At 46.7% G+C, this 22,548-nt stretch overlaps 1 protein-coding gene across 1 annotated transcript in view; it reads right to left on the bottom strand.

Annotated features, from left to right (window-relative positions):
• Positions 1 to 2,404: 2,404 nt before the first annotated feature.
• Positions 2,405 to 22,548, bottom strand: part of ADAMTS20 (ADAM metallopeptidase with thrombospondin type 1 motif 20) — a 507,015-nt gene continuing 486,871 nt past the window's right edge. Inside the window, exon 39 of the mRNA XM_069764742.1 lies at positions 2,405 to 2,500. Coding sequence (XP_069620843.1) covers positions 2,405 to 2,500 — 96 coding nt within the window. The remainder of the gene's footprint in view (positions 2,501 to 22,548) is intronic.

Below are 22,548 nucleotides of genomic sequence, written 5' to 3'. Positions count from 1 at the left end.
TAGTGGATCCTTTACATCAGTTATCAGATTGATCAGCATTAGTGATGAGCGGGTGACCTCCGAGTATTTGTTAGTATTCGGAGATTAAGTTTTCTTCGCGGCAGCTGAATGATTTCTAGCTGTTAGCCAGCTTAATTACATATGGGGATTCCCTAGCAACCAGGCAACCCCCACATGTACTTAGCTTGGCTAATAGCTGTAAATCATTCAGCTGAGGCAATGAAAACTTAATCTCCGAAACACTAACAAATACTCGGAGGTCACCCGAGCGTGCTCGGGAAAACTCGAGCAACGAGCATATTCGCTCATCACTAATCAGCATCACAGTGCCATTATTTTAAAGGGCTAAATCCTGCTTACAGGTTCTCTTTAAAGCCTTCAATGTGCTACAGCCATATCATCCAGCAATTAACTGGTCAATTCATCAACCCATATAGAATTTTTAATGTGAAGACTGACTGTTGAGCACAGCGCCTACTGAACAGTATCCATTGTCCAAACAATCTTAAAGGGGTTATCTACTTTTTTTTTTTCCGTATGGGTCTAAGAAATTACTAGCAGATAGTTAGTAACTACCTGCCTGTTCTGCCCTGTGACGATGTCTCACGGCTCAGGAAGCGATTCTGCTGCGTCCTTCGATCTCATGCCAACAGAGCAGCTTTTCCAGGCTACTCTATCAATAGGGCATCACTACCATCGTCATGCTGATTGACAGCTAGCTACCTGCAGTTATGCAGCAGGGACCCGGCTTGTAATCATGATGACAGCAGTGACACCACATCAACAGAGCAGTGTGAAACAGAAGGAACTGCTAATGATATGACATCACATGAAGCGGAAGAATTGCTGGCATGAGCGTTCCGGAACCGCTCTGAGCCAGGAAAGATGATTTCAGGCAATAACAGGAGGGTACTTAGAAATTACCTGCGAGTATGTTCTCTCACCATAAGGAAAATACGAAGGTCCCAGATAAGCCTTTTCAAATCTTATGTTTTGTGTATACTTGGCATTATATAATCTTATAAATACACAATTTTTCTCATATTCCATACAGCTACTGTTTCAATGTGTAGAATATATGGTATGGTTTCTGTCAAATGAAGCCAACCATGTGTCAAGCTTTTTAATGTCTACAAACATTGCAGGGAGTAGTTTTGGCTAGCCATTCATGCAGTGTTCTGCAGTATTATGTACTTAATTCTAATGTCACCTGTTGGCCATGTACTTTATGGATATGTTGGGTCTACCAGAGGCTGCTCTTTCCTTTGGCTAGTAGAGGTGGGTGTAGAGTGAGAGGTTGTTAAATAGATATAACAGCTATAAAAAAATGAGGCAGTATAATATTGCCTAACCTTAATTTAATGGGATTTTCCACTACTAATTTCATCACTTTCCATTTGTCCTAACTCTTCATAACTAACACTTTTGTAATACACTTTTAATAAATGCCATGCTTTTGCAAGCTCATCTCTGTGTGGGTCATATTTTCTTCTGTTTTGATTCTGACTCTGCTACTTCCAATCTGGTGACTGGAATCGGATAAACAGAGCAGGTGACATCACTGGTGGGGGCGGCGCTAAATATCGGTGACAGCAGTCTGAGCACACATGCTCAGATCAGACTTCACTCTCCTCTCTGCCTGAATGTTGCTATAAAGTGCATTCCATTCAGATGACAAGCCCTGCGATGTGCTGATCATTAGAAAGCATATCACAGGTCTTGTCAGCTGAAGGCACGGCACTTCAAAACAACATTCAGTCAGACAAGAGTGAATTCTGATGTGACCTCGGTCATGAATGGTGCAGACTGACTCTGCCTGAATACTTCATTGAAGTGCCATGCCTTCAACAGACATGCCTTGTGAAATACTTTCTAATGATCAGGACATCGCAGGGTTTGTCACCTGAATGGATGGCACTTCAAAACAGTATTCAGCAAAGAGAAAAGAGTGAATTTTGATCTGAGCATGCATTCTGTCACTCACCGAGATGTAGCCCCGCCCTCACTAGTGACATGTCCCACTCTGATTACGGTCCCCAGATTGGAAGTAGCAGAACCAAAGTCAACATAGAAGGGTATATCACCAACAGAGAGTTGAGCTTTCAGGAGCATGGTAGGTAATGCAAGTTTATTTGAAAACTGTTAGTTAGGAAGAGTTAGGATAAATGAAAAGGGGATAAATTAGAAGTGGAAAACCTCTTTTAAGTGAATTTAGTGCACCTAAAATCTAATCTTTGAAATTTTAAGAAAATAACCTGTTATCTTGTTATAGTGTGCTGCACAAGAACGCCTACTTCCACAAGATATAGTTGACGGCTTCTAGAGGTTTTATGACTGTTGGTAAGGTTGTTAAAAAATAGGTAATACATTTCAACAGCTCTTTTTCATGTAAGTAAGGAGTCCATTAACGGTCTTGCACCTGAACTTGGAGACCAACAGTTGAATTGGGAACACATTTTCCACAATAACCTCCACATCTTCCATATATTTTATTCCCATCCTAAAGGAAATAAACATATAAATGACTGTTTAATTGGCAAGTTTAATTTAAACAGTGAGGTTAGGTAGTCTTAGAAATCCCATATTGTAGCAGTACTAAAGTACTTAAAAACTGAAGAAACTTGAGCCCATCAGGGTAAATCGCTCACAAGGCTCACTCTCTATTTGCAAATTCAGGTCTTCTATAAAATCAGCAGTACTACTGCTATCATTAAATGACTATTAGATAATAAATTAGCCTGACAAAAGTTAAAAACTTCAGAAGAAAGTAACTCGTGCTACCAGCATTGGATTAGGTGTTTATTGTTGGAATTAATAACTGTAATATAAGAATGACCCACAGTATAAAACCCTTTAAAAATAAAAATAAACTATGCTACTTTATATGAGTTATGAATAATTAAAAAACAGTAAATATCGTATGAATATATACAGTGGCATGTAAAAGTTTGGACACCCTGGTAAAAATTACAGTTAAGCAAGTTGAAGATGAAATGATCTCTAAAAGGTCTAAAATTAAAGATGACAAATTTCCTTTGTATTTTAGGCAATATATATCTATTCTGATCTTTTACATTTCAAAAATTACAAAACGGAAATTGAGTTTGGAAATTGGGCAGCCTTGGAGAATTGTTTGCTCAGATAATTCTGACCAAGGTTTCAGACCTTAATTTGTCTGGTAGGGTTATGGCTTATTCACTATCATCGTTAGTAAAGGCCACGTGATACAAATTTCACAGCTTTATAAAAATCCAGCCTCCTCTAACCTTGTGCCAAAAAACAGCAGCATTCAGTTCTTCTAAGCAGCTGCCTAGCACAATGAAAATGAAAATGCTGGAAGCAGGAGAAGGCTTTAAGAAGATAGGAAAGCGTTTTCAAGTTGCCCTTTCCTCAGTTTAAAATATAATTAAGAAATGGTAGTAAAGAGGAACAGTAGAGGTCAAGATAAGGTTTGGAGGACAAAGCAAAATTTAAGTGACAGTTGCTCATAGGATTGCTAGAGGAGAAAATCAGAACCTCTGCTTTTACTGCAAAGAACTTCAGAAGATTTAACTCTTTTACCCCCGACAGTTGTTTGTACAGTAATGACAGGCCAATTTTTACAATTTTGACCACTGTCCCTTTATGAAGTAATAACTCTGAAACGCTTCAATAAATCCTGGTGATTCTAACACTGTTTTTTGTGACATATTATACTTCATGGTAGTGGTAAAATTTCTTTGATATGATTTGCATTTGTGGAAAAAACAGTAATTTGGTGAAAATTTTGAAGATTTCACAATTTTCCAACTTTGATTTTTCATGCACTTAAATCAGAGAGATATGTCACACAAAATACTTAATAAGTAACATTTCCCACATGTCTACTTTACATCAGCACAATTTTGGAACCACATTTTTTTGGGTTAGGAAGTTATGAGGGTTAAAACTTGACCAGTGATTTTTCATTTTTGCAACACCATTTTGTTTAGGGACCACAACACATTTGAAGTCACTTTGAGGGGTCTATATGATAGAAGATACCCAAAAGTGAAACAATTCTAAAAACTGCACCCCTCAAGGTGATCAAAACCACATTCAAGAAGTTTATTAACCCTTCAGGTGCTTCACAGGAATTTTTGGAATGTGGAAAGAAAATTAACATTTTACTTTTTTCCCCCAAAAATTTACTTCCGATCCAAAATTTTCTATTTTAACAAGGGTAATAGGATAAAATGGACCCCAAAATTTGTTGTGTAATTTCTCCTGAGTACACCGATGCATGATATGAGGGAGAAAACCACTGTTTGGGCGCACGGCAAAGCTTGAAAAAGAAAGCGCGCCATTTGACTATGTGAATGCAAAATTTGCTAGAACAATTGGCGGACACCATGTCGCATTTGGAGAGCCTCTGATGTGCCTAAACAGTGAAAATCCCCCACAAGTGACACCATTTTGGAACCTAGACCCCTCAGGGAACTGATCTAGATGTGTGGGAAGCACATTGAACCTTCAGGTGCTTCACAGAAGTTTATAATATTGAGATGTAAAAATAAAAAAGATCACATTTTCCCCACAAATGTTTTTAACACAAAATATTGCATCTTGAGGGTAAGAGGAGAATTTGCAACATAAAATTTGTTGAGCAATTTCTCTTGAGTACACTGATATCCCAAATGAGGGAGAAAACTACTGTTTGGGTGCACGGCACGGCTCGGATGGAAAGGAGCGTCATTTGACTTTTCGAATGTAAAATTTCCTGGAATCATTAGCGCCCTTCCTGTCCCATTTGAGAGCCCTTGATGTGCCTAAACAGTGGAAACCACACATGAGTGACCCCATTTTGGAAAATAGACTCCTCAAGGAATGTATCTAGATGCATGGTAGGCACCTTGAACCCCCAGGATTCACAGAAGTTTATAATGTTGAGCCGTGAAAATAATAAAATGTAACACCTCAGGTAGACGAGCTACCTAGAGTGGGCCCTCTGGACCATGGAACCGACCCTCCCCAAGGCTAGCAGACCCTAGTGGAACCAACCCCTATACAGGACCATCAGGGGAAAGCCTAGTGGACTCTAATACCACAGCAGCTGATACTGAGAGGGGCGGCTCATAGGGAAGTAAGGGTAAGGTGGGATAGCAGAAAGGGATCCAAGAAGGGACTGTGAAACGTTGGTGGACTAGGGGTACTGGTGAGGAAGAGGATTGGAACAAGGAACCAAAGACATAGACCAAAAAGGATAGGAACCAGGTTTGAGGACTACCGGGGAGTCACACTGAGGCAGGTGATGGCGGCAGGCACTGTGGACTGAACAAGAGAGAAGTCGGGTAAGGATAGTGCAGAGACAGCGCAGCGCACGGATAGGAGTGCAGGGCCCGAGTTACTAGCATGGAACTCATGTAATAATAAGGCACCTCCACAGAGAGGAAGCAGCCTTATATACTCAATCCCTTAGCCCTATAGGCTGGACGGCGCTTCTGGGTCAGGACACATCAGCTCCATAAGATGCGCATGGCCGCGTCCCATGCTTCCCAGGGAGCATGCACGGGTGCCAGGATCACACGCTGGAGCAGACAGAATGGGGCGAGCAGCGGAGGACCGGGCCATGGCAATAACATAAAATCACATTTTCCTCACAAAAAATGTTGTTTTAGCCCCAAGTTTAAAATTTTTCCAGGGGCTAATAGGAAATTTTTTACAGCAAACTGAGGTCCATTTTTTCCTGAGTGCGCCAAAACCCTACATGCAATCAGGAAATATTTTTCAGGCACAGTGCAAAGCTCAGAAGACAAAGAGCGCCAGATTTTACTGTTATGGTTTGCTTGTACCATGACCCACTGGGAGAGCCCATGAGGTGCCAGAACACCAGAACCCCCGATAAGTGACCCCATTTTATAAACTACACCTCTCAAAGAGTTAATCTAGGGGTGCAGTGATCAAATTGACACCACGGGTGTGTCACAGAATTTTATACCATTTTATACCATTAAGAAGTAAAGAAAAAATCACTACATTTTTAACATCAAAATTTAGTTTTAGCCCCAGATTTAAAATTTTCAACCAAGAAGTGGGTAAAAATGGAACCAAAATTTGTCCCACAATTTCTACTGAATGTTGCAATACGCCATATGTAGCTGTACAGTACAACTTAGCCATACGGAGAGACTCAGGAGGAATGGAGCACTATTTGCCTCATGGAGCACAGATTTTCCTAGAACAGTTTGCAGACTCCATATACAGAGTCCCTAATTGCTAGAAGATCAGAACCCCCCCTAAAATGACCCCATTTTGGAAATTATACCCCTTGGGGAATTTATCTACAGGTGTAGTGCTGATTTTGACTCCATGGGTATTTTCCAGAAGCAATGAATGTTGTCAAGTGAAAATTGCAAACTGCCGCTGTAGTGACCAGAACATTGCAGTCACCAGTATGTTATGCCCAGCCGATGCCTCTGGACGCATGCACCCATAAGTTAGGTGGGCTCTCATTGCTTCAGAAATGCCAAACATGGACTCTATATGTTGTTTAGGTACACTTTGGTGCTCAGAAGGGAGGTGGGCATTTTGGATTTGAAAGCACAGAATTTGCTGAATTTCTTTTGGCGGGTGAGCAGCCATTTCTCTTTTACAGAGCCTATGTACTTCCAGTAACGTGAAAGCCCCCTATATTTCCATTAACAGATGACGCACCTGAGCTAGGGCTTGCTTCTTTTGTAAACTGAATTGAAGCTTTTATTGGGAACATTTTAAATAATGTTTGGGATCACATTTACAGTGACCACTTACTTTGGGGTTTCCATCTAAATCTCTGAGTGACGTGATTCAGATGAAACCCCCAAGGGATCCATTCACTGTAATGAGGTAGCAGAATTACTCTGGACTCCATCTGGCCTCTGTTTAGCGGTTTCCTTTTCAGAAGTGCACAAAACTGTGGCTGATGGCACTTTTATGCAATCCTAAAAAGATGAACACCGCTGGATCACAGGTCAGACGACGTCCACAGTGCCTCCATCTGCCTCATTATAGGGAATCTTCTACCAGAGGTTCCACCTGAATCACGTATTTCAGAGATTTACACGGAAACCCCAGTGTAAGCGCTCAACGCAGATTGCAGGATAAATGTGTGCCGAACCTTAATGTGATCTTTTGGTGTCTGACTGAAAAAATTAGCAGTAGGTGATTAGGCGACTTTATTCTTTGGGTCAGTGCGATTACAGCAATATCAGATTTATATTGGGTTTTTATGTTTGGCTGCTGTCACACACTAAAAGACGCTTTTTGCATCACCACATTTTGAGAACTATACTTTTTCAATATTTTGTCCCACAGAGTCATGTGATGGCTTGTTTTTTTGCAGGACGAGTTAACATTTTTATTGATACCATTTTCAGGCACATTTCATTTTTTGATCACTTTCTATTCCAATTTTTGTGAGGCAGAACAAACAAAAACCAGCAATTCAGGAATTTATTTTTTTTTGGGGGGAGGGTTATGCCGTTCTATATGTGGTAAAATTGATAAGGCAGTTTTATCTTTCAGGTCAGTACAATTACAACAATACTTCATGTATATCTTTTTTATGTTTTCTATTTTATAGAAAAAATAACTATTTTTGCATCACTTTATTGTGAGAGCTATAACTTTTTTATTTTTCTGCTGATGGAGCTGTATGGTGGCTTGTTTTTTGCAGGACAAAATGACATTTACAGCAGTTCCATGTTTATTTATATCTGTATTTTTCATCGCGTTTTATTCCACTTTTTGTTCGGTGGCATGATGATAAAGCATTGTTTTTTTTGCTTTTTTTTAATTTATTTTTTATGGTGTTCACTAAAGGAGGTAACTAGTGGGACAATTTTTTAGGTCGGGTTGTTGCATACGTGGTGATACCAAATATGTGTACTTTTATTGTTTGTTTGTTTTTTTCTTTGAAATATTTATTTAGAGATACAATATCTTTTGATTTTTATTATTATTTTTAGTAACATAATAACATACTGTAGTTATTAAGGTTGAAGGAAGACTTTAAGTCCATCTAGTTCAACCGATAGCCTAAACTAACATGCCCTAACATGTTGATCCAGAGGAAGGCAAAAAAAACCCATGTGGCAAAGAGTAAGCTCCACCTTGGGGAAAAAAAATTCCTTCCCGACTCCACATACGGCAATCAGACTAGTTCCCTGGATCAACACCCTAACAAGTAATCTAGTATATATACCCTGCAACATTATACTTTTCAAGAAATGTATCCAGTCCCCTCTTAAATTTAAGTAATGAATCACTCATTACAACATCATACGGCAGAGAGTTCCATAGTCTCACTGCTCTTATAGTAAAGAACCCGCATCTGTTATTATGCTTAAACCTTCTTTCCTCTAGACGTAGAGGATGCCCCCTTGTCCCTGTCTCAGGTCTATGATTAAAAAAGATCATCAGAAAGGTCTTTGTACTGTCCCCTCATATATTTCTACATTAAAATAAGATCACCCCTTAGCCTTCGTTTTTCCAAACTAAATAGCCCCAAGGGTAATAACCTATCTTGGTATTGCAGACCCCCCAGTCCTCTAATAACCTTGTTCGCTCTTCTCTGCACCCGTTCTAGTTCAGCTATGTCTTTCTTATACATCGGAGACCAGAACTGTATACAGTATTCTAAAGAACTGTACACAGTATTCTAAATTTTGATTTTTTTAAAATATTTTTACAATTATTTTAACAATTTTTTTTACTTTTTCTATCTTTTTTACTTTATCCCAATATGGGACTATAATTTTTTGAAGGTTGATTGCTTCTAGAGCATGGAGATGAAGCAGCATCTCCATGCTGCAGAAACCGTTGTCTGTGTTCTGACAGACAAACTTGCTCATCATGTACTGGGCATGATCAGCATGTTTGCTAGGCCAGGTCACCATGGCAACAATCAGACACCGCATCATGCCGCGGAGTCTCCGATCTAAAGGCAGAGGGGCTGTCAGCCGACTCTGCCAGCTTCCAGAATGCTGCGATCATGTTTGATCGCAGAATTTTGGGGGTAAAAGTGCCGGGAGCTGTCTGTGACTGCACCTGGCACTTAGTGGCAGGTGTTAGCTGTAAGAATCAGCTGACACCCGGCGGCGATCGGCTGCACACCCCCATGTGCGCGGGCGATCGCGTGGATGCAATATTCCATCCATGATCAAATAGGCCCAGGACACATTGACGGAATATCGCGTCTGATGTCAGAAAGAGGTTAACAGATTCTGGAGTTTTGGTGCATTGTTCTACTGTTCAGATACACCCGAACAAATATGGCTTTCATGGAAATGTCACCAGAAGAAAACCTCTCCTGCCTCCTCATCATAAAACTCAGTATCAGAAGTATGCAAAAGAATATCTAAATGAGCGTGATGCATTTTGGAAACAAGTCCTGTGTACCGTTTAAAAAAAACTCTTTGGCCACAGTGACAGAAGGTATGTTTGGAGTAAAAAGGGCACAGGAAAATCATGATCCATCATGCTTTGGGGTTGTTTTGCAGCCAATGCCATGGGCAACATTTCACAGGTAGAGGGAAAAATGGGTTCTATGAAATTTCAACAAATTATTGATGCAAACATAACACCATCTGTAAAAAAGCTGAAGTTGGAAAGAGGATGGCTTCTACAAATGGATAATGATCCTAAGCACACGTCAAAATCCACAATAGACCATCTCAAAGGGCGCAAGCTGAAGGTTTTAAAATGGCCTCACAGTCCCCTGATTTGAAAATTTGTGGGTAGACCTCAAAGTAGCAGTGCATGCAAGACGACCCAGGAATCTCACAGAACTGGAAGAATTTTCGAAGGAAGAATAGATGAGAATCCCTGAAACAAGAATTCAAAGACTATTGTCTGGCTACAAAAAGCATTTATAAGCTGTGATATTTTCAAAAGGGGTCATACTAGCTATTAACCATGCAGGGTGTCCAAACTTTTGCATCGGTCCATTTTCCTTTTTGTAATTTTAAAAATGTAAAAGATAATATATATATATGTATATATATATATATATATATATATATATGTATATAGTATATCATTTCTCTCTCCTCTGATATGTATATCAGGTCAGAAGGGAGAGAAATTATTTTAATAGCAGACATGCTTTTTTTTAACTTGATCTCCGTTATTCATCGAATAATGGTGATCACATGATCGGTGACCATAAAATCTGGCCCTGATTGTGTTCTCCAGGGTCTTAGCTACCCCCGGTAACTGAAACAGGGCCGGTTTCAGCACCTGGCGTACCCGGGCAAGTGCCGGGGCCCTGGCGAGACAGGGGGGCCCATTCAAGGCCGACGTTAAGGGCAGGCAGCTGCCAGTTCCTAGGACCACTGCTCCCCCAGCAGGGGCCCTCAACTAGCGGCACATCACAGAGCTGACTCAGCAGGGGAGGGGGAGCGGCCGAGGGCTGTCTAATTATACTCACCTACTCCTGGCGGCTGGCGCGGTCCCTGCAGGTCCCCGGCTCCCCAGCTTCTTCTTGTACTGAGCGGTCACATGGTACCGCTCATTACAGTAATGAATATGCGGCTACACCTCCCATAAGGGTGGAGCCGCATATTCATTACTGTAATGAGCGGTAACAGTGACCGCTCAATACAGGAAGAAGCTGCTGGCGCCAGGAAGCAGGGACTGCACAGTGCCAGGAGCAGGTGAGTATAATGGGGAGGGGAGTGCAGCGCTGCGCGATATTCACCTGCTCCTCGTTCCAGCTGCCGCTCCATCTTCCACGTCCTCTGCAGTGACGCTGAGGTCAGAGGGTGCGGTGACATGGTTAGTGCGTGCCCTCTGCCTGAGCATCAGTGCAGAAGATGCTGAAGAAGATGGAGCGGCGGCTGGAACGAGGACAGGTGAATATTGAAAGTGCCGTGGGGGCTGAGTGACGGAGAAGTGAGTATGTGATTTTTTTTTTTTTATCGCAGCAACAACAAATGGGGCAAGTGTCTGTATGGAGCATCTTATGGGGCAAAACGTTTGTGCAGCACGATATGGGGCAAGTGTCTGTATGGGGCCATAACGTTTGTGCAGCACTATATGGGGCAAATGTCTTTATATACTACATGGCTGTTCTATATACTACGTGGGCCGTGTTATATACTATGTGGGCTGTGCTATATACTAGATGGCTGTTCTATAAACTACGTGGGCCGTGTTATATACTATGTGGCTGTGCTATATACTATATTGGCTGTGCTATATACTACATGGCTGTGTTATATGCTACGTGGCTGTGCTATATACTACGTGGGCTGTGTTATATACTACATGGCTGTGTTTATATGCGATCATGAATCGTGGTATGTGTTAAAGGGGGGGCCCACTGAGACTCTTTCACCCGGGGCCCTCAAAAACCTGGAGCCGGCCCTGCATGTACACTATCTAATTCATGTCATAATTAGTGTTGAGCATTCCGATACCGCAAGTATCGGGTATCGGCCGATACTTGCGGTATCGGAATTCCGATACCGAATTCCGATACTTCCCGCGTATCGGATACCGGAATCGGAAGTTCCCAGAATTCAAACTGAACGCAGCAGCCAATGAGGAATGAATGGAAGTGTGGGCACATCCTGTTTAGCATGTTGGGCATGTAAGTACTGGCAAGGCTGTGATTGGCTGCTGAAATGATGTCACTCTGCACTATAAAAAACGCTGCCGCCATTTTGCGCTCACTCTGCTGTGATTTCAGTTAGGGACAGGACGCTGTGTTCTAACTGAGGGCCAGTTGAGATAGCTAATTGCTTTATTTTGCTTTTCCAAGGCTAATTTAGCAAACGCTGTGTTCACTGTTCAGTTCACCTTGCTCTTGCCTTGCAGCGCTGTTTTAACAGCGTTCTGCAAGGTCTCAGTGTGTGTGTGTGTGCAGCTCACTCTGTAGTCTGTGTGCAGCCATATACCCGGTTGTATTCAGCTCAGGGGGGGTTCACACTGCCTCACACAGTTCTATCCATTGTCCTTTTTGCTCATAGTGCAGCCTGCTGCACATTTTTTCTAAAATTTCCTATTAGTGTTTTTCCACCCGTCTCCAGCTAAATAGTGGAAAAACACTAGATAGGATAACCTAGAGGGGTTTTTTTGGGCCTTGCAGCGCCGTTTACGGCTGTCTGCACAGTCTCCGTGTGAGCGCAGCTTGCCCTGTAGTCTCTGTGCAGCCATAGCCGGTTGTATTCAGCTCAGGGTTTGTCACTGCCTCATACTGTAAAATAACTTGTCCTTTTTTCAAATAGTGCAGCCTGTTGAAAAATTTTTTAAAAATTTCCTATTAGTGTCTTTCCACCAGTCTCCAGCCAAATAGTGGAAAAACGCTAGATAGGAGTAGCTAGAGGAGGGTTTTTGGGCCTTGCAGCGCCGTTTACGGCTGTCTGCACGGTCTCCGTGTGAGCGCAGCTCGCCCTGTAGTCTGTGTGCAGCCACAGCTCGTTGTATTCAGCTCAGGGTTTGTCACTGCCTCATACCGTTAAAAAACTTTTCCTTTTTTGAAATAGTGCAGCCTGTTTAAAAATTATTTAAAAAATTCCTATTAGTGTCTTTCCACCCGTCTCCAGCTAAATAGTGGAAAAACACTAGATAGGATAACCTAGAGGAGGGATTTTGGGCCTTCCAGCGCCGTTTACGGCTGTCTGCATGGTCTCCGTGTGAGCGCAGCTCGCCCTGTAGTCTGTGTGCAGCGACAGCCCGTTGTATTCAGCTCAGGGTTTGTCACTGCCTCATACCGTTAAATAACTTTTCCTTTTTTTTTCAACTAGTGCAGCCTGTTGAAAATTTTGTAAACAATTTCCTATTAGTGTCTTTCCACCCGTCTCCAGTAAAATAGTGGAAAAACACTAGATAGGATAACCTAGAGGAGGGTTTTTGGGCCTTGCAGCGCCGTTTACGGCTGTCTGCACGGTCTCCGTGTGAGCGCAGCTCGCCCTGTAGTCTGTGTGCAGCGACAGCCCGTTGTATTCAGCTCAGGGTTTGTCACTGCCTCATACCGTTAAATAACTTTTCCTTTTTTTTTCAACTAGTGCAGCCTGTTGAAAATTTTGTAAACAATTTCCTATTAGTGTCTTTCCACCCGTCTCCAGTAAAATAGTGGAAAAACACTAGATAGGATAACCTAGAGGAGGGTTTTTGGGCCTTGCAGCGCCGTTTACGGCTGTCTGCACGGTCTCCGTGTGAGTAAAACTCGCTCTGTAGCCCGATCTGCAGAAAAAAAAGTAAAGTTCACCAAACACCACTTAACACTTGTGTAGGCCACATTTTATCAATAATAAAGTCTAGTCCACACTTTACAACATTAGTGTTTCTTACACCTGTTAGGAGGAGCATTTCAGGAATAAGCACACTAAGGCCTTAGTACTTTTCTGCTTATCTTTATCTGTCAACCAAGATGAAGAGGGCAGGGAGTAAGGGTCGTGGGCGTGGGCGTGGAGCAGGGAGAGGAGCAGGGAGAGGACGTGGTGATTCTGTGCCTGCTGCGGGCACCGGTGACTCACTATCACCCAGTTTCAGCAGGGAACAGTCCTTCATGCGCAGCTTTGTCGGAGAGCGCCGTGCACCGCTGCTGCGTGAAGATCAAATTGAAGCCGTTGTCGGATGGATGGCAGCTAACGCATCGACTTCAATTAGTGCCACATCCTCTCAGGCACAGACCACTGGAGAGCAGTCATCTGTCTCTTCACCACCTGCCAAATTGGCCAGGCAGTCAGAGAGCCCAGGACAGGAGCCGTCTCTACTTTTGTTCTCTGAATCTCTTGGCTTGGAAACAGGGGGCCAGCCAAGCAGCATTGGAGAAATGGAAGAAGAGGCAGAGTGCAGTGATGCCCAACATCTTTGTCTCTCTGACTCAGAAGAGGCGGGTGGGTCAGTGCCTGCGGTGACCACAGCGCAGTACGCATCTGATGATGAAACTCAGGTGCCGCTTTCTGGTGCGTACTGTGCTGCCGAGACTACCCAGGACGAGCAGTTGGTGGCAGAGGGTAGTGGAGATGATGAGGTCCTTGACCCATCGTGGCGTGAGGAACAGGAAGGTGGTGGGAGCAGCTCTGAGGAAGAGATTCCCCTAACGGGCCAAAGAGGGAGAGGGAGGGGGAAGACTGCGGAGCCTGTAGCCTCCACTTTGGCACCAGTTAGGAGCCTGTCTCTTTCAAAAGCCAAAAAGGGCGCTCCCAAGACTTGCAGTGCCTGGTCCTTTTTTGACACAGTTGCAGATGACATTTCTTTTGTCAAATGCAAGCTGTGTCATCAGAAAGTAAAAAGAGGTAAAAGTGTCAGCAACCTCAATACCACAAATATGTGGAAACATGTGCGGACCAGGCACACGGTGGAGTTCCAAAAACACACTGAAGACGTAGGCCAACCAACAGCGGCAGCTACCACCTCTTCAGCTCATGTAGCTTCTTCCTCCAGCTCACGCACAGCTGGTTCGGCTTCCTCCTTGGATCGCCATGGAAGAACCTCTGGCACTGTTGTCCAGAGACCTAGTGTAATTCCACCCACAGCACCACGTTCCCAGTCATCCTCACACTCCCAGCCTAGTCTACAGCCATCGGTAGTACAGGCATGGGAGAAAAGGCGGGCATTCTCGGCAAACCACCCCTGAGCACAGGCTTTGAATCCAGGCATTGCCAAACTTCTGTCCCTGGAAATGCTCTCATTCAGGCTGGTGGAGACTGACAGCTTCCGTGACTTGATGGCATTGGCAGTCCCACAGTACAAGGTGCCCAGCCGCTTTTACTTCAGCAGGCAAGCTGTCCCTGCCCTGCACAAGCATGTGGAGGGACAAATCAAACATGCGCTACTGAACGCCGTCAGTAGCAAGGTCCACCTCACCACCGATGCATGGACCAGTCAACATGGACAGGGGCGATACCTTTCCGTCACTGCCCATTGGGTTAATGTTGTTGAGCCGGGTACAGACCGTGCGAGTGGCGCAGGACGTGTCCTGCCCACTCCAAGGATTGCAGGAATCCAGTCTGTACGCATTGACTCCTCCTCTTACACCAGTTCCTCAGATTCCTCGCTGCAGGATCCGTCACAGTCCACCTCCACATGGATCCGTGAACGTTTACCTGTTATGACTGACATGAGCACAGCCATGGCCAAACGTCAGCAGGCCGTCTTGAAATTAGTTTCTTTGGGGAATCAAAGCCACACAGCGCAGGAGCTCTGGAATGCCCTAAAGCAGGAGAGCGATGCGTGGTTTGTGCCAGCGAATCTCCAGTCAGGCATGGTAGTGTGTGACAATGGCCGAAATCTGGTGGCAACTTTAGGCCTTGGCAACCTCACTCACATCCCATGTCTGGCACATGTGCTCAATTTGGTTGTGCAGAGTTTTCTGAGGGACTATCCGGATCTTGACGCACTTCTGCACAAGGCCCGCCTAGAGTGTGCTCACTTGCGGCGTTCCAGCTTGGCAAGATCCCGCATTGCTGCTCTGCAGCGTCGGTTTCGCCTTCCTGAACATCGCATCATATGTGACCTACCTACCAGGTGGAATTCCACGTTACATATGTTGGAGCGGTTGTGTGAGCAGCAGCAAGCAGTAATGGAGTACCAGCTGCATCAGGCGCAAAGAAGTCGCAGTCAGCGCCGCTCAGACTTCACAACCACAGAGTGGGCCACTATGAAGGACGTCTGCCAGGTTTTGCGTCCTTTTGATTATTCCACGCGGATGGCAAGTGCAGATGATGCACTAGTCAGCATGACTGCCCCCCTTATCTGCTTGCTTCAAGAAACCCTGCAAGGGATAAGGGATGATGTGGAAGAGGTGGAGGATGAGGAGTCACCTTTTCCATCAGGTTCTGGACAGTCAGCGCCACGTGGTTCCTCACAAAGGGGTCGGCAGGGGACCCTTTGTGAGGAGGATGAGGAGGAGTCAATGGACGAGGAAGAGCTAAGTCCAGAGGAGGGAGTTCCACCATTGTCCAGTAGTCAGTGTGTACAGCGAGGGTGGGGTGATGAAGAGCGGGCAGAGATCATGTCTCAAGCAGGGGACAGCGTTTCTGGGCCAGTTGGCAGTCTGCAGCACATGGTTGAGTTCATGTTGCAGTGCCTGAGAGACGACCGCCGCATCGACCACATTCTCAACGTGCCAGATTATTGGGTATACGCCCTCCTTGATCCTCGCTACCGTGACAATGTCCAAAACCTCATCCCGGCGTTGACACGGGAGCGTAAAATGCGGGAGTACCACAACACACTGGTGAATTCCATCATCTTCTCCAGTCCAACTGAGAGGAGTGCTGCTAGTGCTTTACAAAGCAGCTCAGTGCGTCGAGGCAGTGGAGGAGGAGGCTCTGCACAAAGAGGGAGCAGAAGCAGTGCCTCTGCCCAAGGCAAGCCAAGTATGGCACAACTGTGGAAAACTTTTGTGTGCCCGCCCCAAATGTCTACACCATCACCGGCGGCTCCAGTCAGCAGGAGGCAACGGTTCCGTCAGATGGTGACAGACTACATGGCTTGCCCTCTTAGTGTACTCCCAGACGCCTCTTCCCCATTCAAGTTTTGGGTCTCTAAGCTGGATACATGGCCAGAGCTAAGCCAGTATGCATTGGAGGTGCTGGCTTGCCCTGCGGCTAGTGTCTTATCGGAACGTGTCTTTAGTGCCACAGGTGGTGTACTAACAGACCGTCGCATGCGACTATCCTCCGATAACGTTGACCGGCTTACTTTCCTGAAAATGAACCAGGCCTGGATCTCGCAGGAATTTGCCACTCCTCTGCCTGATTAAGTAATTGGGTGTCATCCAGGTCTCCTGATGTGTTCATCTTTCTACCACCTGAACTGCTATTCCTGGGCTCCAACACCGCTAGTTGCGGCTCAGACGTGCAGGCTGCACAGTCTAAACATACGACCCAGTGTTATTGGGTTTCAGTAACGTCAGCTGATCCCCAGCTGTGTAGCCGGCAATGTGTCCTGCGACCGCCACGCTGGCACAACAACCTAAATGTAAGGGAACCTGCCCCCCCCCTCGGCGTTTGTTACTGAAAGAGCCATCTTGTGCAGCAGTAATGTTGCACAAGGAAAAGGTAGCTCTTTTATTTTAGCTCCTTGCACACACAGAACTTAACACTTATAAAATGTGTTCCCTGATACCGTTATACCGTCCCGGAGCTGGGACTTTCCTTCGTAATGTGACGCAGCACAGCCGTCATTCCTACCCCCTTGGTGCCATGCGCTGCCTCCTCAGAGTTGTTTTAAGCTGTCACGGAGCCTGCGCTGTTCTGTTATCCCTTGGCCATGGCCAGTTTGCGCTGCCTGTCTTCTGACATAATTTGGTGTCAGGATGGCTGCGCCTGTGCGCCCGCGCTGCCCGAGAACCCGCCTCGCAGTGTCTTCTGATTGAATCACACTGCGAGCCTGGGATCCATGGGCATGCACAGTGCATATCTACACCTCGGCCTCTCGCCCATCTCCCTCCGCCTTCTTTAGACTGTGCGCCGTCAGCTGATCCCTAATAGCATGCCACGGCCGTGACGCCGCACAGTCTGAAGAAGAGGGAAGGAGGGGAGTGAGAGTCGAGGATATGCACTGTGCATGTCCATGGATCCAAGGCCCGCAGTGGGATTACAATAGACGACACTGCGAGGTGAGATCTGGAGCAGCGTGGACGCACAGGCACTGACAGCCTGACACCAAATTATGTCAGAAGACAGGCAGCGCTAATTGGGCATGGCCAAGGGATAACAGAACAGCGCAGGCTCCGTGACAGCTTAAAACAACGCTGAGGAGGCAGCGCACGGCACCAAGGGGATAGGAATGACAGCTGTGCTGCGTCCCATTACGAAGGAAATTCCCACCTCCGGGACGGTTTTACGGTATAAGGCGACACATTTTTAGTGTTTACTTCTGTGTTTGCAAGGAGCATAATTAAAAGAGCAACCTTTTCCTTTTGCATCCTTAGTGCTGCACAAGATGGCTCTTTCAGCTACAAACGTCTTGGGGGGGTTAAAGGTTCCCTTTCAACTTGCTCCAATCAGGCTTCGGCCTACACTCTGTTCCTCTGCTCCTCCTGCTGTCCCTGGGCTCTAACACCGCCAGTTGGTGCCTGGAAGTGCTGTCTGCACAGTCAACAGTCGCTCCTCTGTTATTGGGGTTCAGTAACATCAGCTGATCCCCAGCTGTGTGTGCGGCAATACCTCCAATCTGCTCCTCCTGCTGTCCCTGGGCTCTAACACCGCCAGTTGGTGCCTGGAAGTGCTGTCTGCACAGTCAACAGTCGCTCCTCTGTTATTGGGGTTCAGTAACGTCAGCTGATCCCCAGCTGTGTATCCGGCAACGTGTCATGCGACCGCCACGCTGGCACAACTAAAATGTAAGGGGACCTGTCCCCCCCCCCCTAGGTGTTTGTTACTGAAAGAGCCACCTTGTGCAGCACTAATACTGCACAAGGAAAAGGTCGCTCTTGAAATTATGCTCCTTGCAAACGCTGAACTATACACTCATGTAATGTGTCCACTCACACCGTCCAACCGTCCTGGAGGTGGGACTTTCCTTTGTAATGTGACGCAGCACAGCCGTCATTGCTACCCCCTTGGTACCTTGCGCTGCCTCCTTAGCGTTGTTTGATTCCGTCATGGACCCTGCGCTGTTATGTTATCCCTTGGCCATGCACAGTTTGCGCTGCCCGTCCTCTGACATCATTTGTTGTCGTCCTGGCTGCGCCTGTGCGTCCACGCTGCCCGAAATACCACCTCGCAGTGTCGTCTAATGTGATCCCACAGTGGGCCTGGTATCCATGGCCATGCGCAGTGCATATTGTAGCCTCTCACTCCCCTTCTTCACGCTTCTTCAGACTAGGCGGCGTCAGCTGATCCCTAATAGCATGCCACGGCCGTGATGCCGCACAGTCTGAAGAAGCAGGAAGGAGGTGAGTGAGAGGCGATGATATGCACTGCGCATGCCCATGGATCCCTGGCCCGCAGTGGGATTACATTAGATGACACTGCGAGGTTGGATCTCGGGCAGCTTGGACGCACAGGCACTGCCAGCCTGACACCTAAATGATGTCAGAAGACGGGCACCGCTAACTGTGCATGGCCAAGGGATAACATTACAGCGCGGGCTCCCTGACAGAACCAAACTACGTTGAGGAGATGGCGCACGGCACCAAGGGGGTTGGAATGACGGCTGTGCTGTGTCACATTACAAAGGAAAGTCCCACTTCCGGGACGGTTTGACGGTGTGAGGGGACACATTATATGAGTGTGTACTTCAGCGTTTGCAAGGAGCATAACTTTAGGAGCCACCATTTTCCATGTGTAGTATTACTGCTGTACAAGATGGCTCTTTCAGCAACAAATGCCTGGGGGGGGGTTAAAGGTTCCCTTTCAACTTGCTCCACTGCAGGCTTCGGCCTACACTCTGCTCCTCTTTGATTCCCTGGGTTTCAACACTGTCAGTTGCCACCTGGAAGTGTTGTCTACACAGAAAAAACACCAGCTGATGTGTCAGTGGGGTTCAGCACCGCCAGCTGTTCCCCTGCTGTGTAGTCGGCAACGTGTCCAGCACAAGCCACGCTGACACGACAGAACAAAAGCTGCCACCAGTGCACGCTTCGGCCTACACTCTGCTCCTCTCCTCCTCCTGCTGACCCTGGGCTCTAACACCGCCAGTTTTTGCCCGGAACTGCTAGCTGCACAGAGAAAAACACCAGCCAATGTGTTAGTGGGGTTCAGCACTGCCAGCTGTTCCCTTGCTGTGTAGCCGGCAACGTGACCTGCAAACGCCACGCAGGCACATGAACTGAAATTAAAGGGAACCAGCCCCCACCCCAAGCTGTTTCTATGTATAACAGCTACCTTGTACAGCAGTAATGCTGCATTTGTACAAGGTGGCTGACTTTTTCTCCTTGCCAACGTGGAACTCAACACGTACAAAATGTGTCTCATTGAGACCATTCCACTGTCCCTGAGGTGTGACTTTCCTTTTTAATGACACGCAGCACCCCCTTGGTAGCGCTGCCCGTCTTCTGACATCATTGGTTGGCTGCCTGTGCCTTTGCGTCCGCCCTGCCCGACACAACCCCCCTCGTTGTCTCATATATTTTGGCTGCGAGGGTGTGATTGATGGGCATGTGCAGTGCATATGTTCGCCTGTCTTAACTCATCTCCTTCCGCCTTCTTCAGACTGTGCGGCCTCATGGCCGTGGTAGGCGATAAGGGATCAGCTGAGGCCGCCCAGCCTGAAGCAGGTGTAAGGACATGTGTGAGCGGCAAACATATTTACTGCACAAGGCCACGAATCCCATCCACGCAGTGTGAATTTTTGAAAACACACTGCGGGTCTGGGATTCATGGCCATTGCAAAACGCACCGGCCAACATGAAATGAGGTGAGAAGACAGGCAGCGCTCACAGCGCATGGCCAAGAGATCACAATAGTGCAGACTCCTGTACAGCAAATAACAACGCTCAGGAGGCTGCGCCCAGCACCAAGGCGTTATTTATGTGCACCTGTGCTGCGTCTCCTTAAAAAGAAAAGTCACGCCTCCAATACAGAACTGAACTACTGTTCAATGGGCTAAATTGTGTACGTCTTTAATTCTGCGTGTGCAATGAGCAAAACTTAAAGAGCAACTTTAACTTGTGGAGCTTTACTGCTGCACAAGGTGTGGCTCTTCAACATTGTAACACCTCAGGGTGGGTTAAAGGTTACCTTTGAAATTGGTTCAAGTAGGCTTCGGCCTACACTCTGCTCCTCCTGCAGACCCTGGGCTCTAACTACGCCAGTTGGGGCCCGGAAGTGCTGGCTGCACAGAGAAAAACACCCACCATTGTGTCAGTGGGGTTCAGCACCGCCAGCTGTTCCCCTGCTGTGTAGCCGGCATCGTGTCCAGCACAAGCCACGCTGGCACAACAGACCAAAAGCTGCCACCAGTGCAGGCTTCGGCCTACACTCTGCTCCTCTCCTCCTCCTGCTGCCTCTGGGCTATAACACCGCCAGTTGTAGCCTGGAAGTGCTAGCTGCACAGAGAAAAACACCCGCCAATGTGTTAGTTGGGTTCAGCACCGCCAGCTGTTCCCCTGCTGTGTAGCCGGCATCGTGTCCAGCACAAGCCACACTGGCACAACAGACCAAAAGCTGCCACCAGTGTAGGCTTAGGCCTACACTCTGCTCCTCTCCTCCTCCTGCTGACCCTGGGCTCAAACACCGCTAGTTTTTGCCCGGACGTGCTAGCTGCACAGACAAAAACACCAGTCAATGTGTCAGTGGGGTTCAGCACCTCCAGCTGTTCCCCTGCTGTGTAGCTGGCAACGTGTCCTGCAAACGCCATGCAGGCACCTGAACTGCAATTGAAGGAAGCCAGCCCCCCACCCCCAGGTGTTTCTATGTATAACAGCCACCTTGTACAGCAGTACTGCTGCATTTGTACAAGGTGGCTGACTTTTTACCCTTGCCAACATGGAACTCAACACGTACAAAATGTGTCTCATTAGAGACCATTACAATGTCCCTGAGGTGTGACTTTCCTTTTTAATGACACGCAGCACCCCCCTTGGTAGCGCTGCCCGTCTTCTGACATTATTGGTTGGCTGCCTGTGCCTGTGCGTACGCCCTGCCCGACACAACCCCCCTCGTTGTCTGATCTATTTTGACTGCGAGGGTGTGATTGATGGGCATGTGCAGTGCATATCTTCGCCTGTCTTCACTCCCCTCCTTCCGCCTTCTTCAGACTGTGCGGCCTCATGGCCGTGGTAGGCGATAAGGGATCAGCTGAGGCCGCCCAGTCTGAAGCAGGTGTAAGGACATGTGTGAGCGGCAAACATATTTACTGCACAAGGCCACGAATCCCAGCCATGCAGTGTGAATTTTTGAAAACACACTGTGGGTCTGGGATTCATGGCCATCGCTAACCGCAACGGCCGACATGAAATGAGGTCAGAAAACAGGCAGCGCTCACAGCGCATGGCCAAGGGATAACAAGAGCGCAGACTCCTGTACATCAAATAACAACGCTCAGGAAGCTGCGCCCATGCACCAAGTTGTTATTTTGGACACCTGTGCTGCGTCTCCTTAAAAAGACAATTCACGCCTCCACTACTGTTTGACAGTATAATGGGCGAAATAGTGTACGTGTTTTATTCAGCGTGTGCAATGAGCTAAATTAATAGAGCAACCTTTTACTTGTGCAGCATTTATGATGCTGCACAAGGTGTGGCTCTTGTACCTTGCCACACCTGAGGGGGGGTTAAAGGTTACCTTTGAAATTGGTTCACCTAGGCTTCGGCCTACACTCTGCTCCTCTCCTCCTCCTGCTGCCCCTGGGCTATAACACCGCCAGTTGTAGCCTGGAAGTGCTAGCTGCACAGAGAAAAACACCCGCCAATGTGTTAGCGTGGTTCAGCACCGCCAGCTGTTCCCCTGCTGTGTAGCCGGCATCGTGTCCAGCACAAGCCACGCTGGCACAACAGACCAAAAGCTGCCACCAGTGCAGGCCTCGGCCTACACTTTGCTCCTCTCCTCCTCCTGCTGACCCTGGGCTCTAACACCGCTAGTTTTTGCCCGGAAGTGCTAGCTGCACAGAGAAAAACACCAGCCAATGTGTCAGTGGGGTTCAGCACCG

This window comes from Ranitomeya imitator, chromosome 4 (assembly GCF_032444005.1).
Source record: "Ranitomeya imitator isolate aRanImi1 chromosome 4, aRanImi1.pri, whole genome shotgun sequence".
Classification (NCBI taxonomy): Eukaryota; Metazoa; Chordata; class Amphibia; order Anura; family Dendrobatidae; genus Ranitomeya; species Ranitomeya imitator.
The sequence above is the reverse complement of the archived record's forward strand: the minus strand, read 5'-3'. Positions and strand labels throughout refer to the sequence as shown.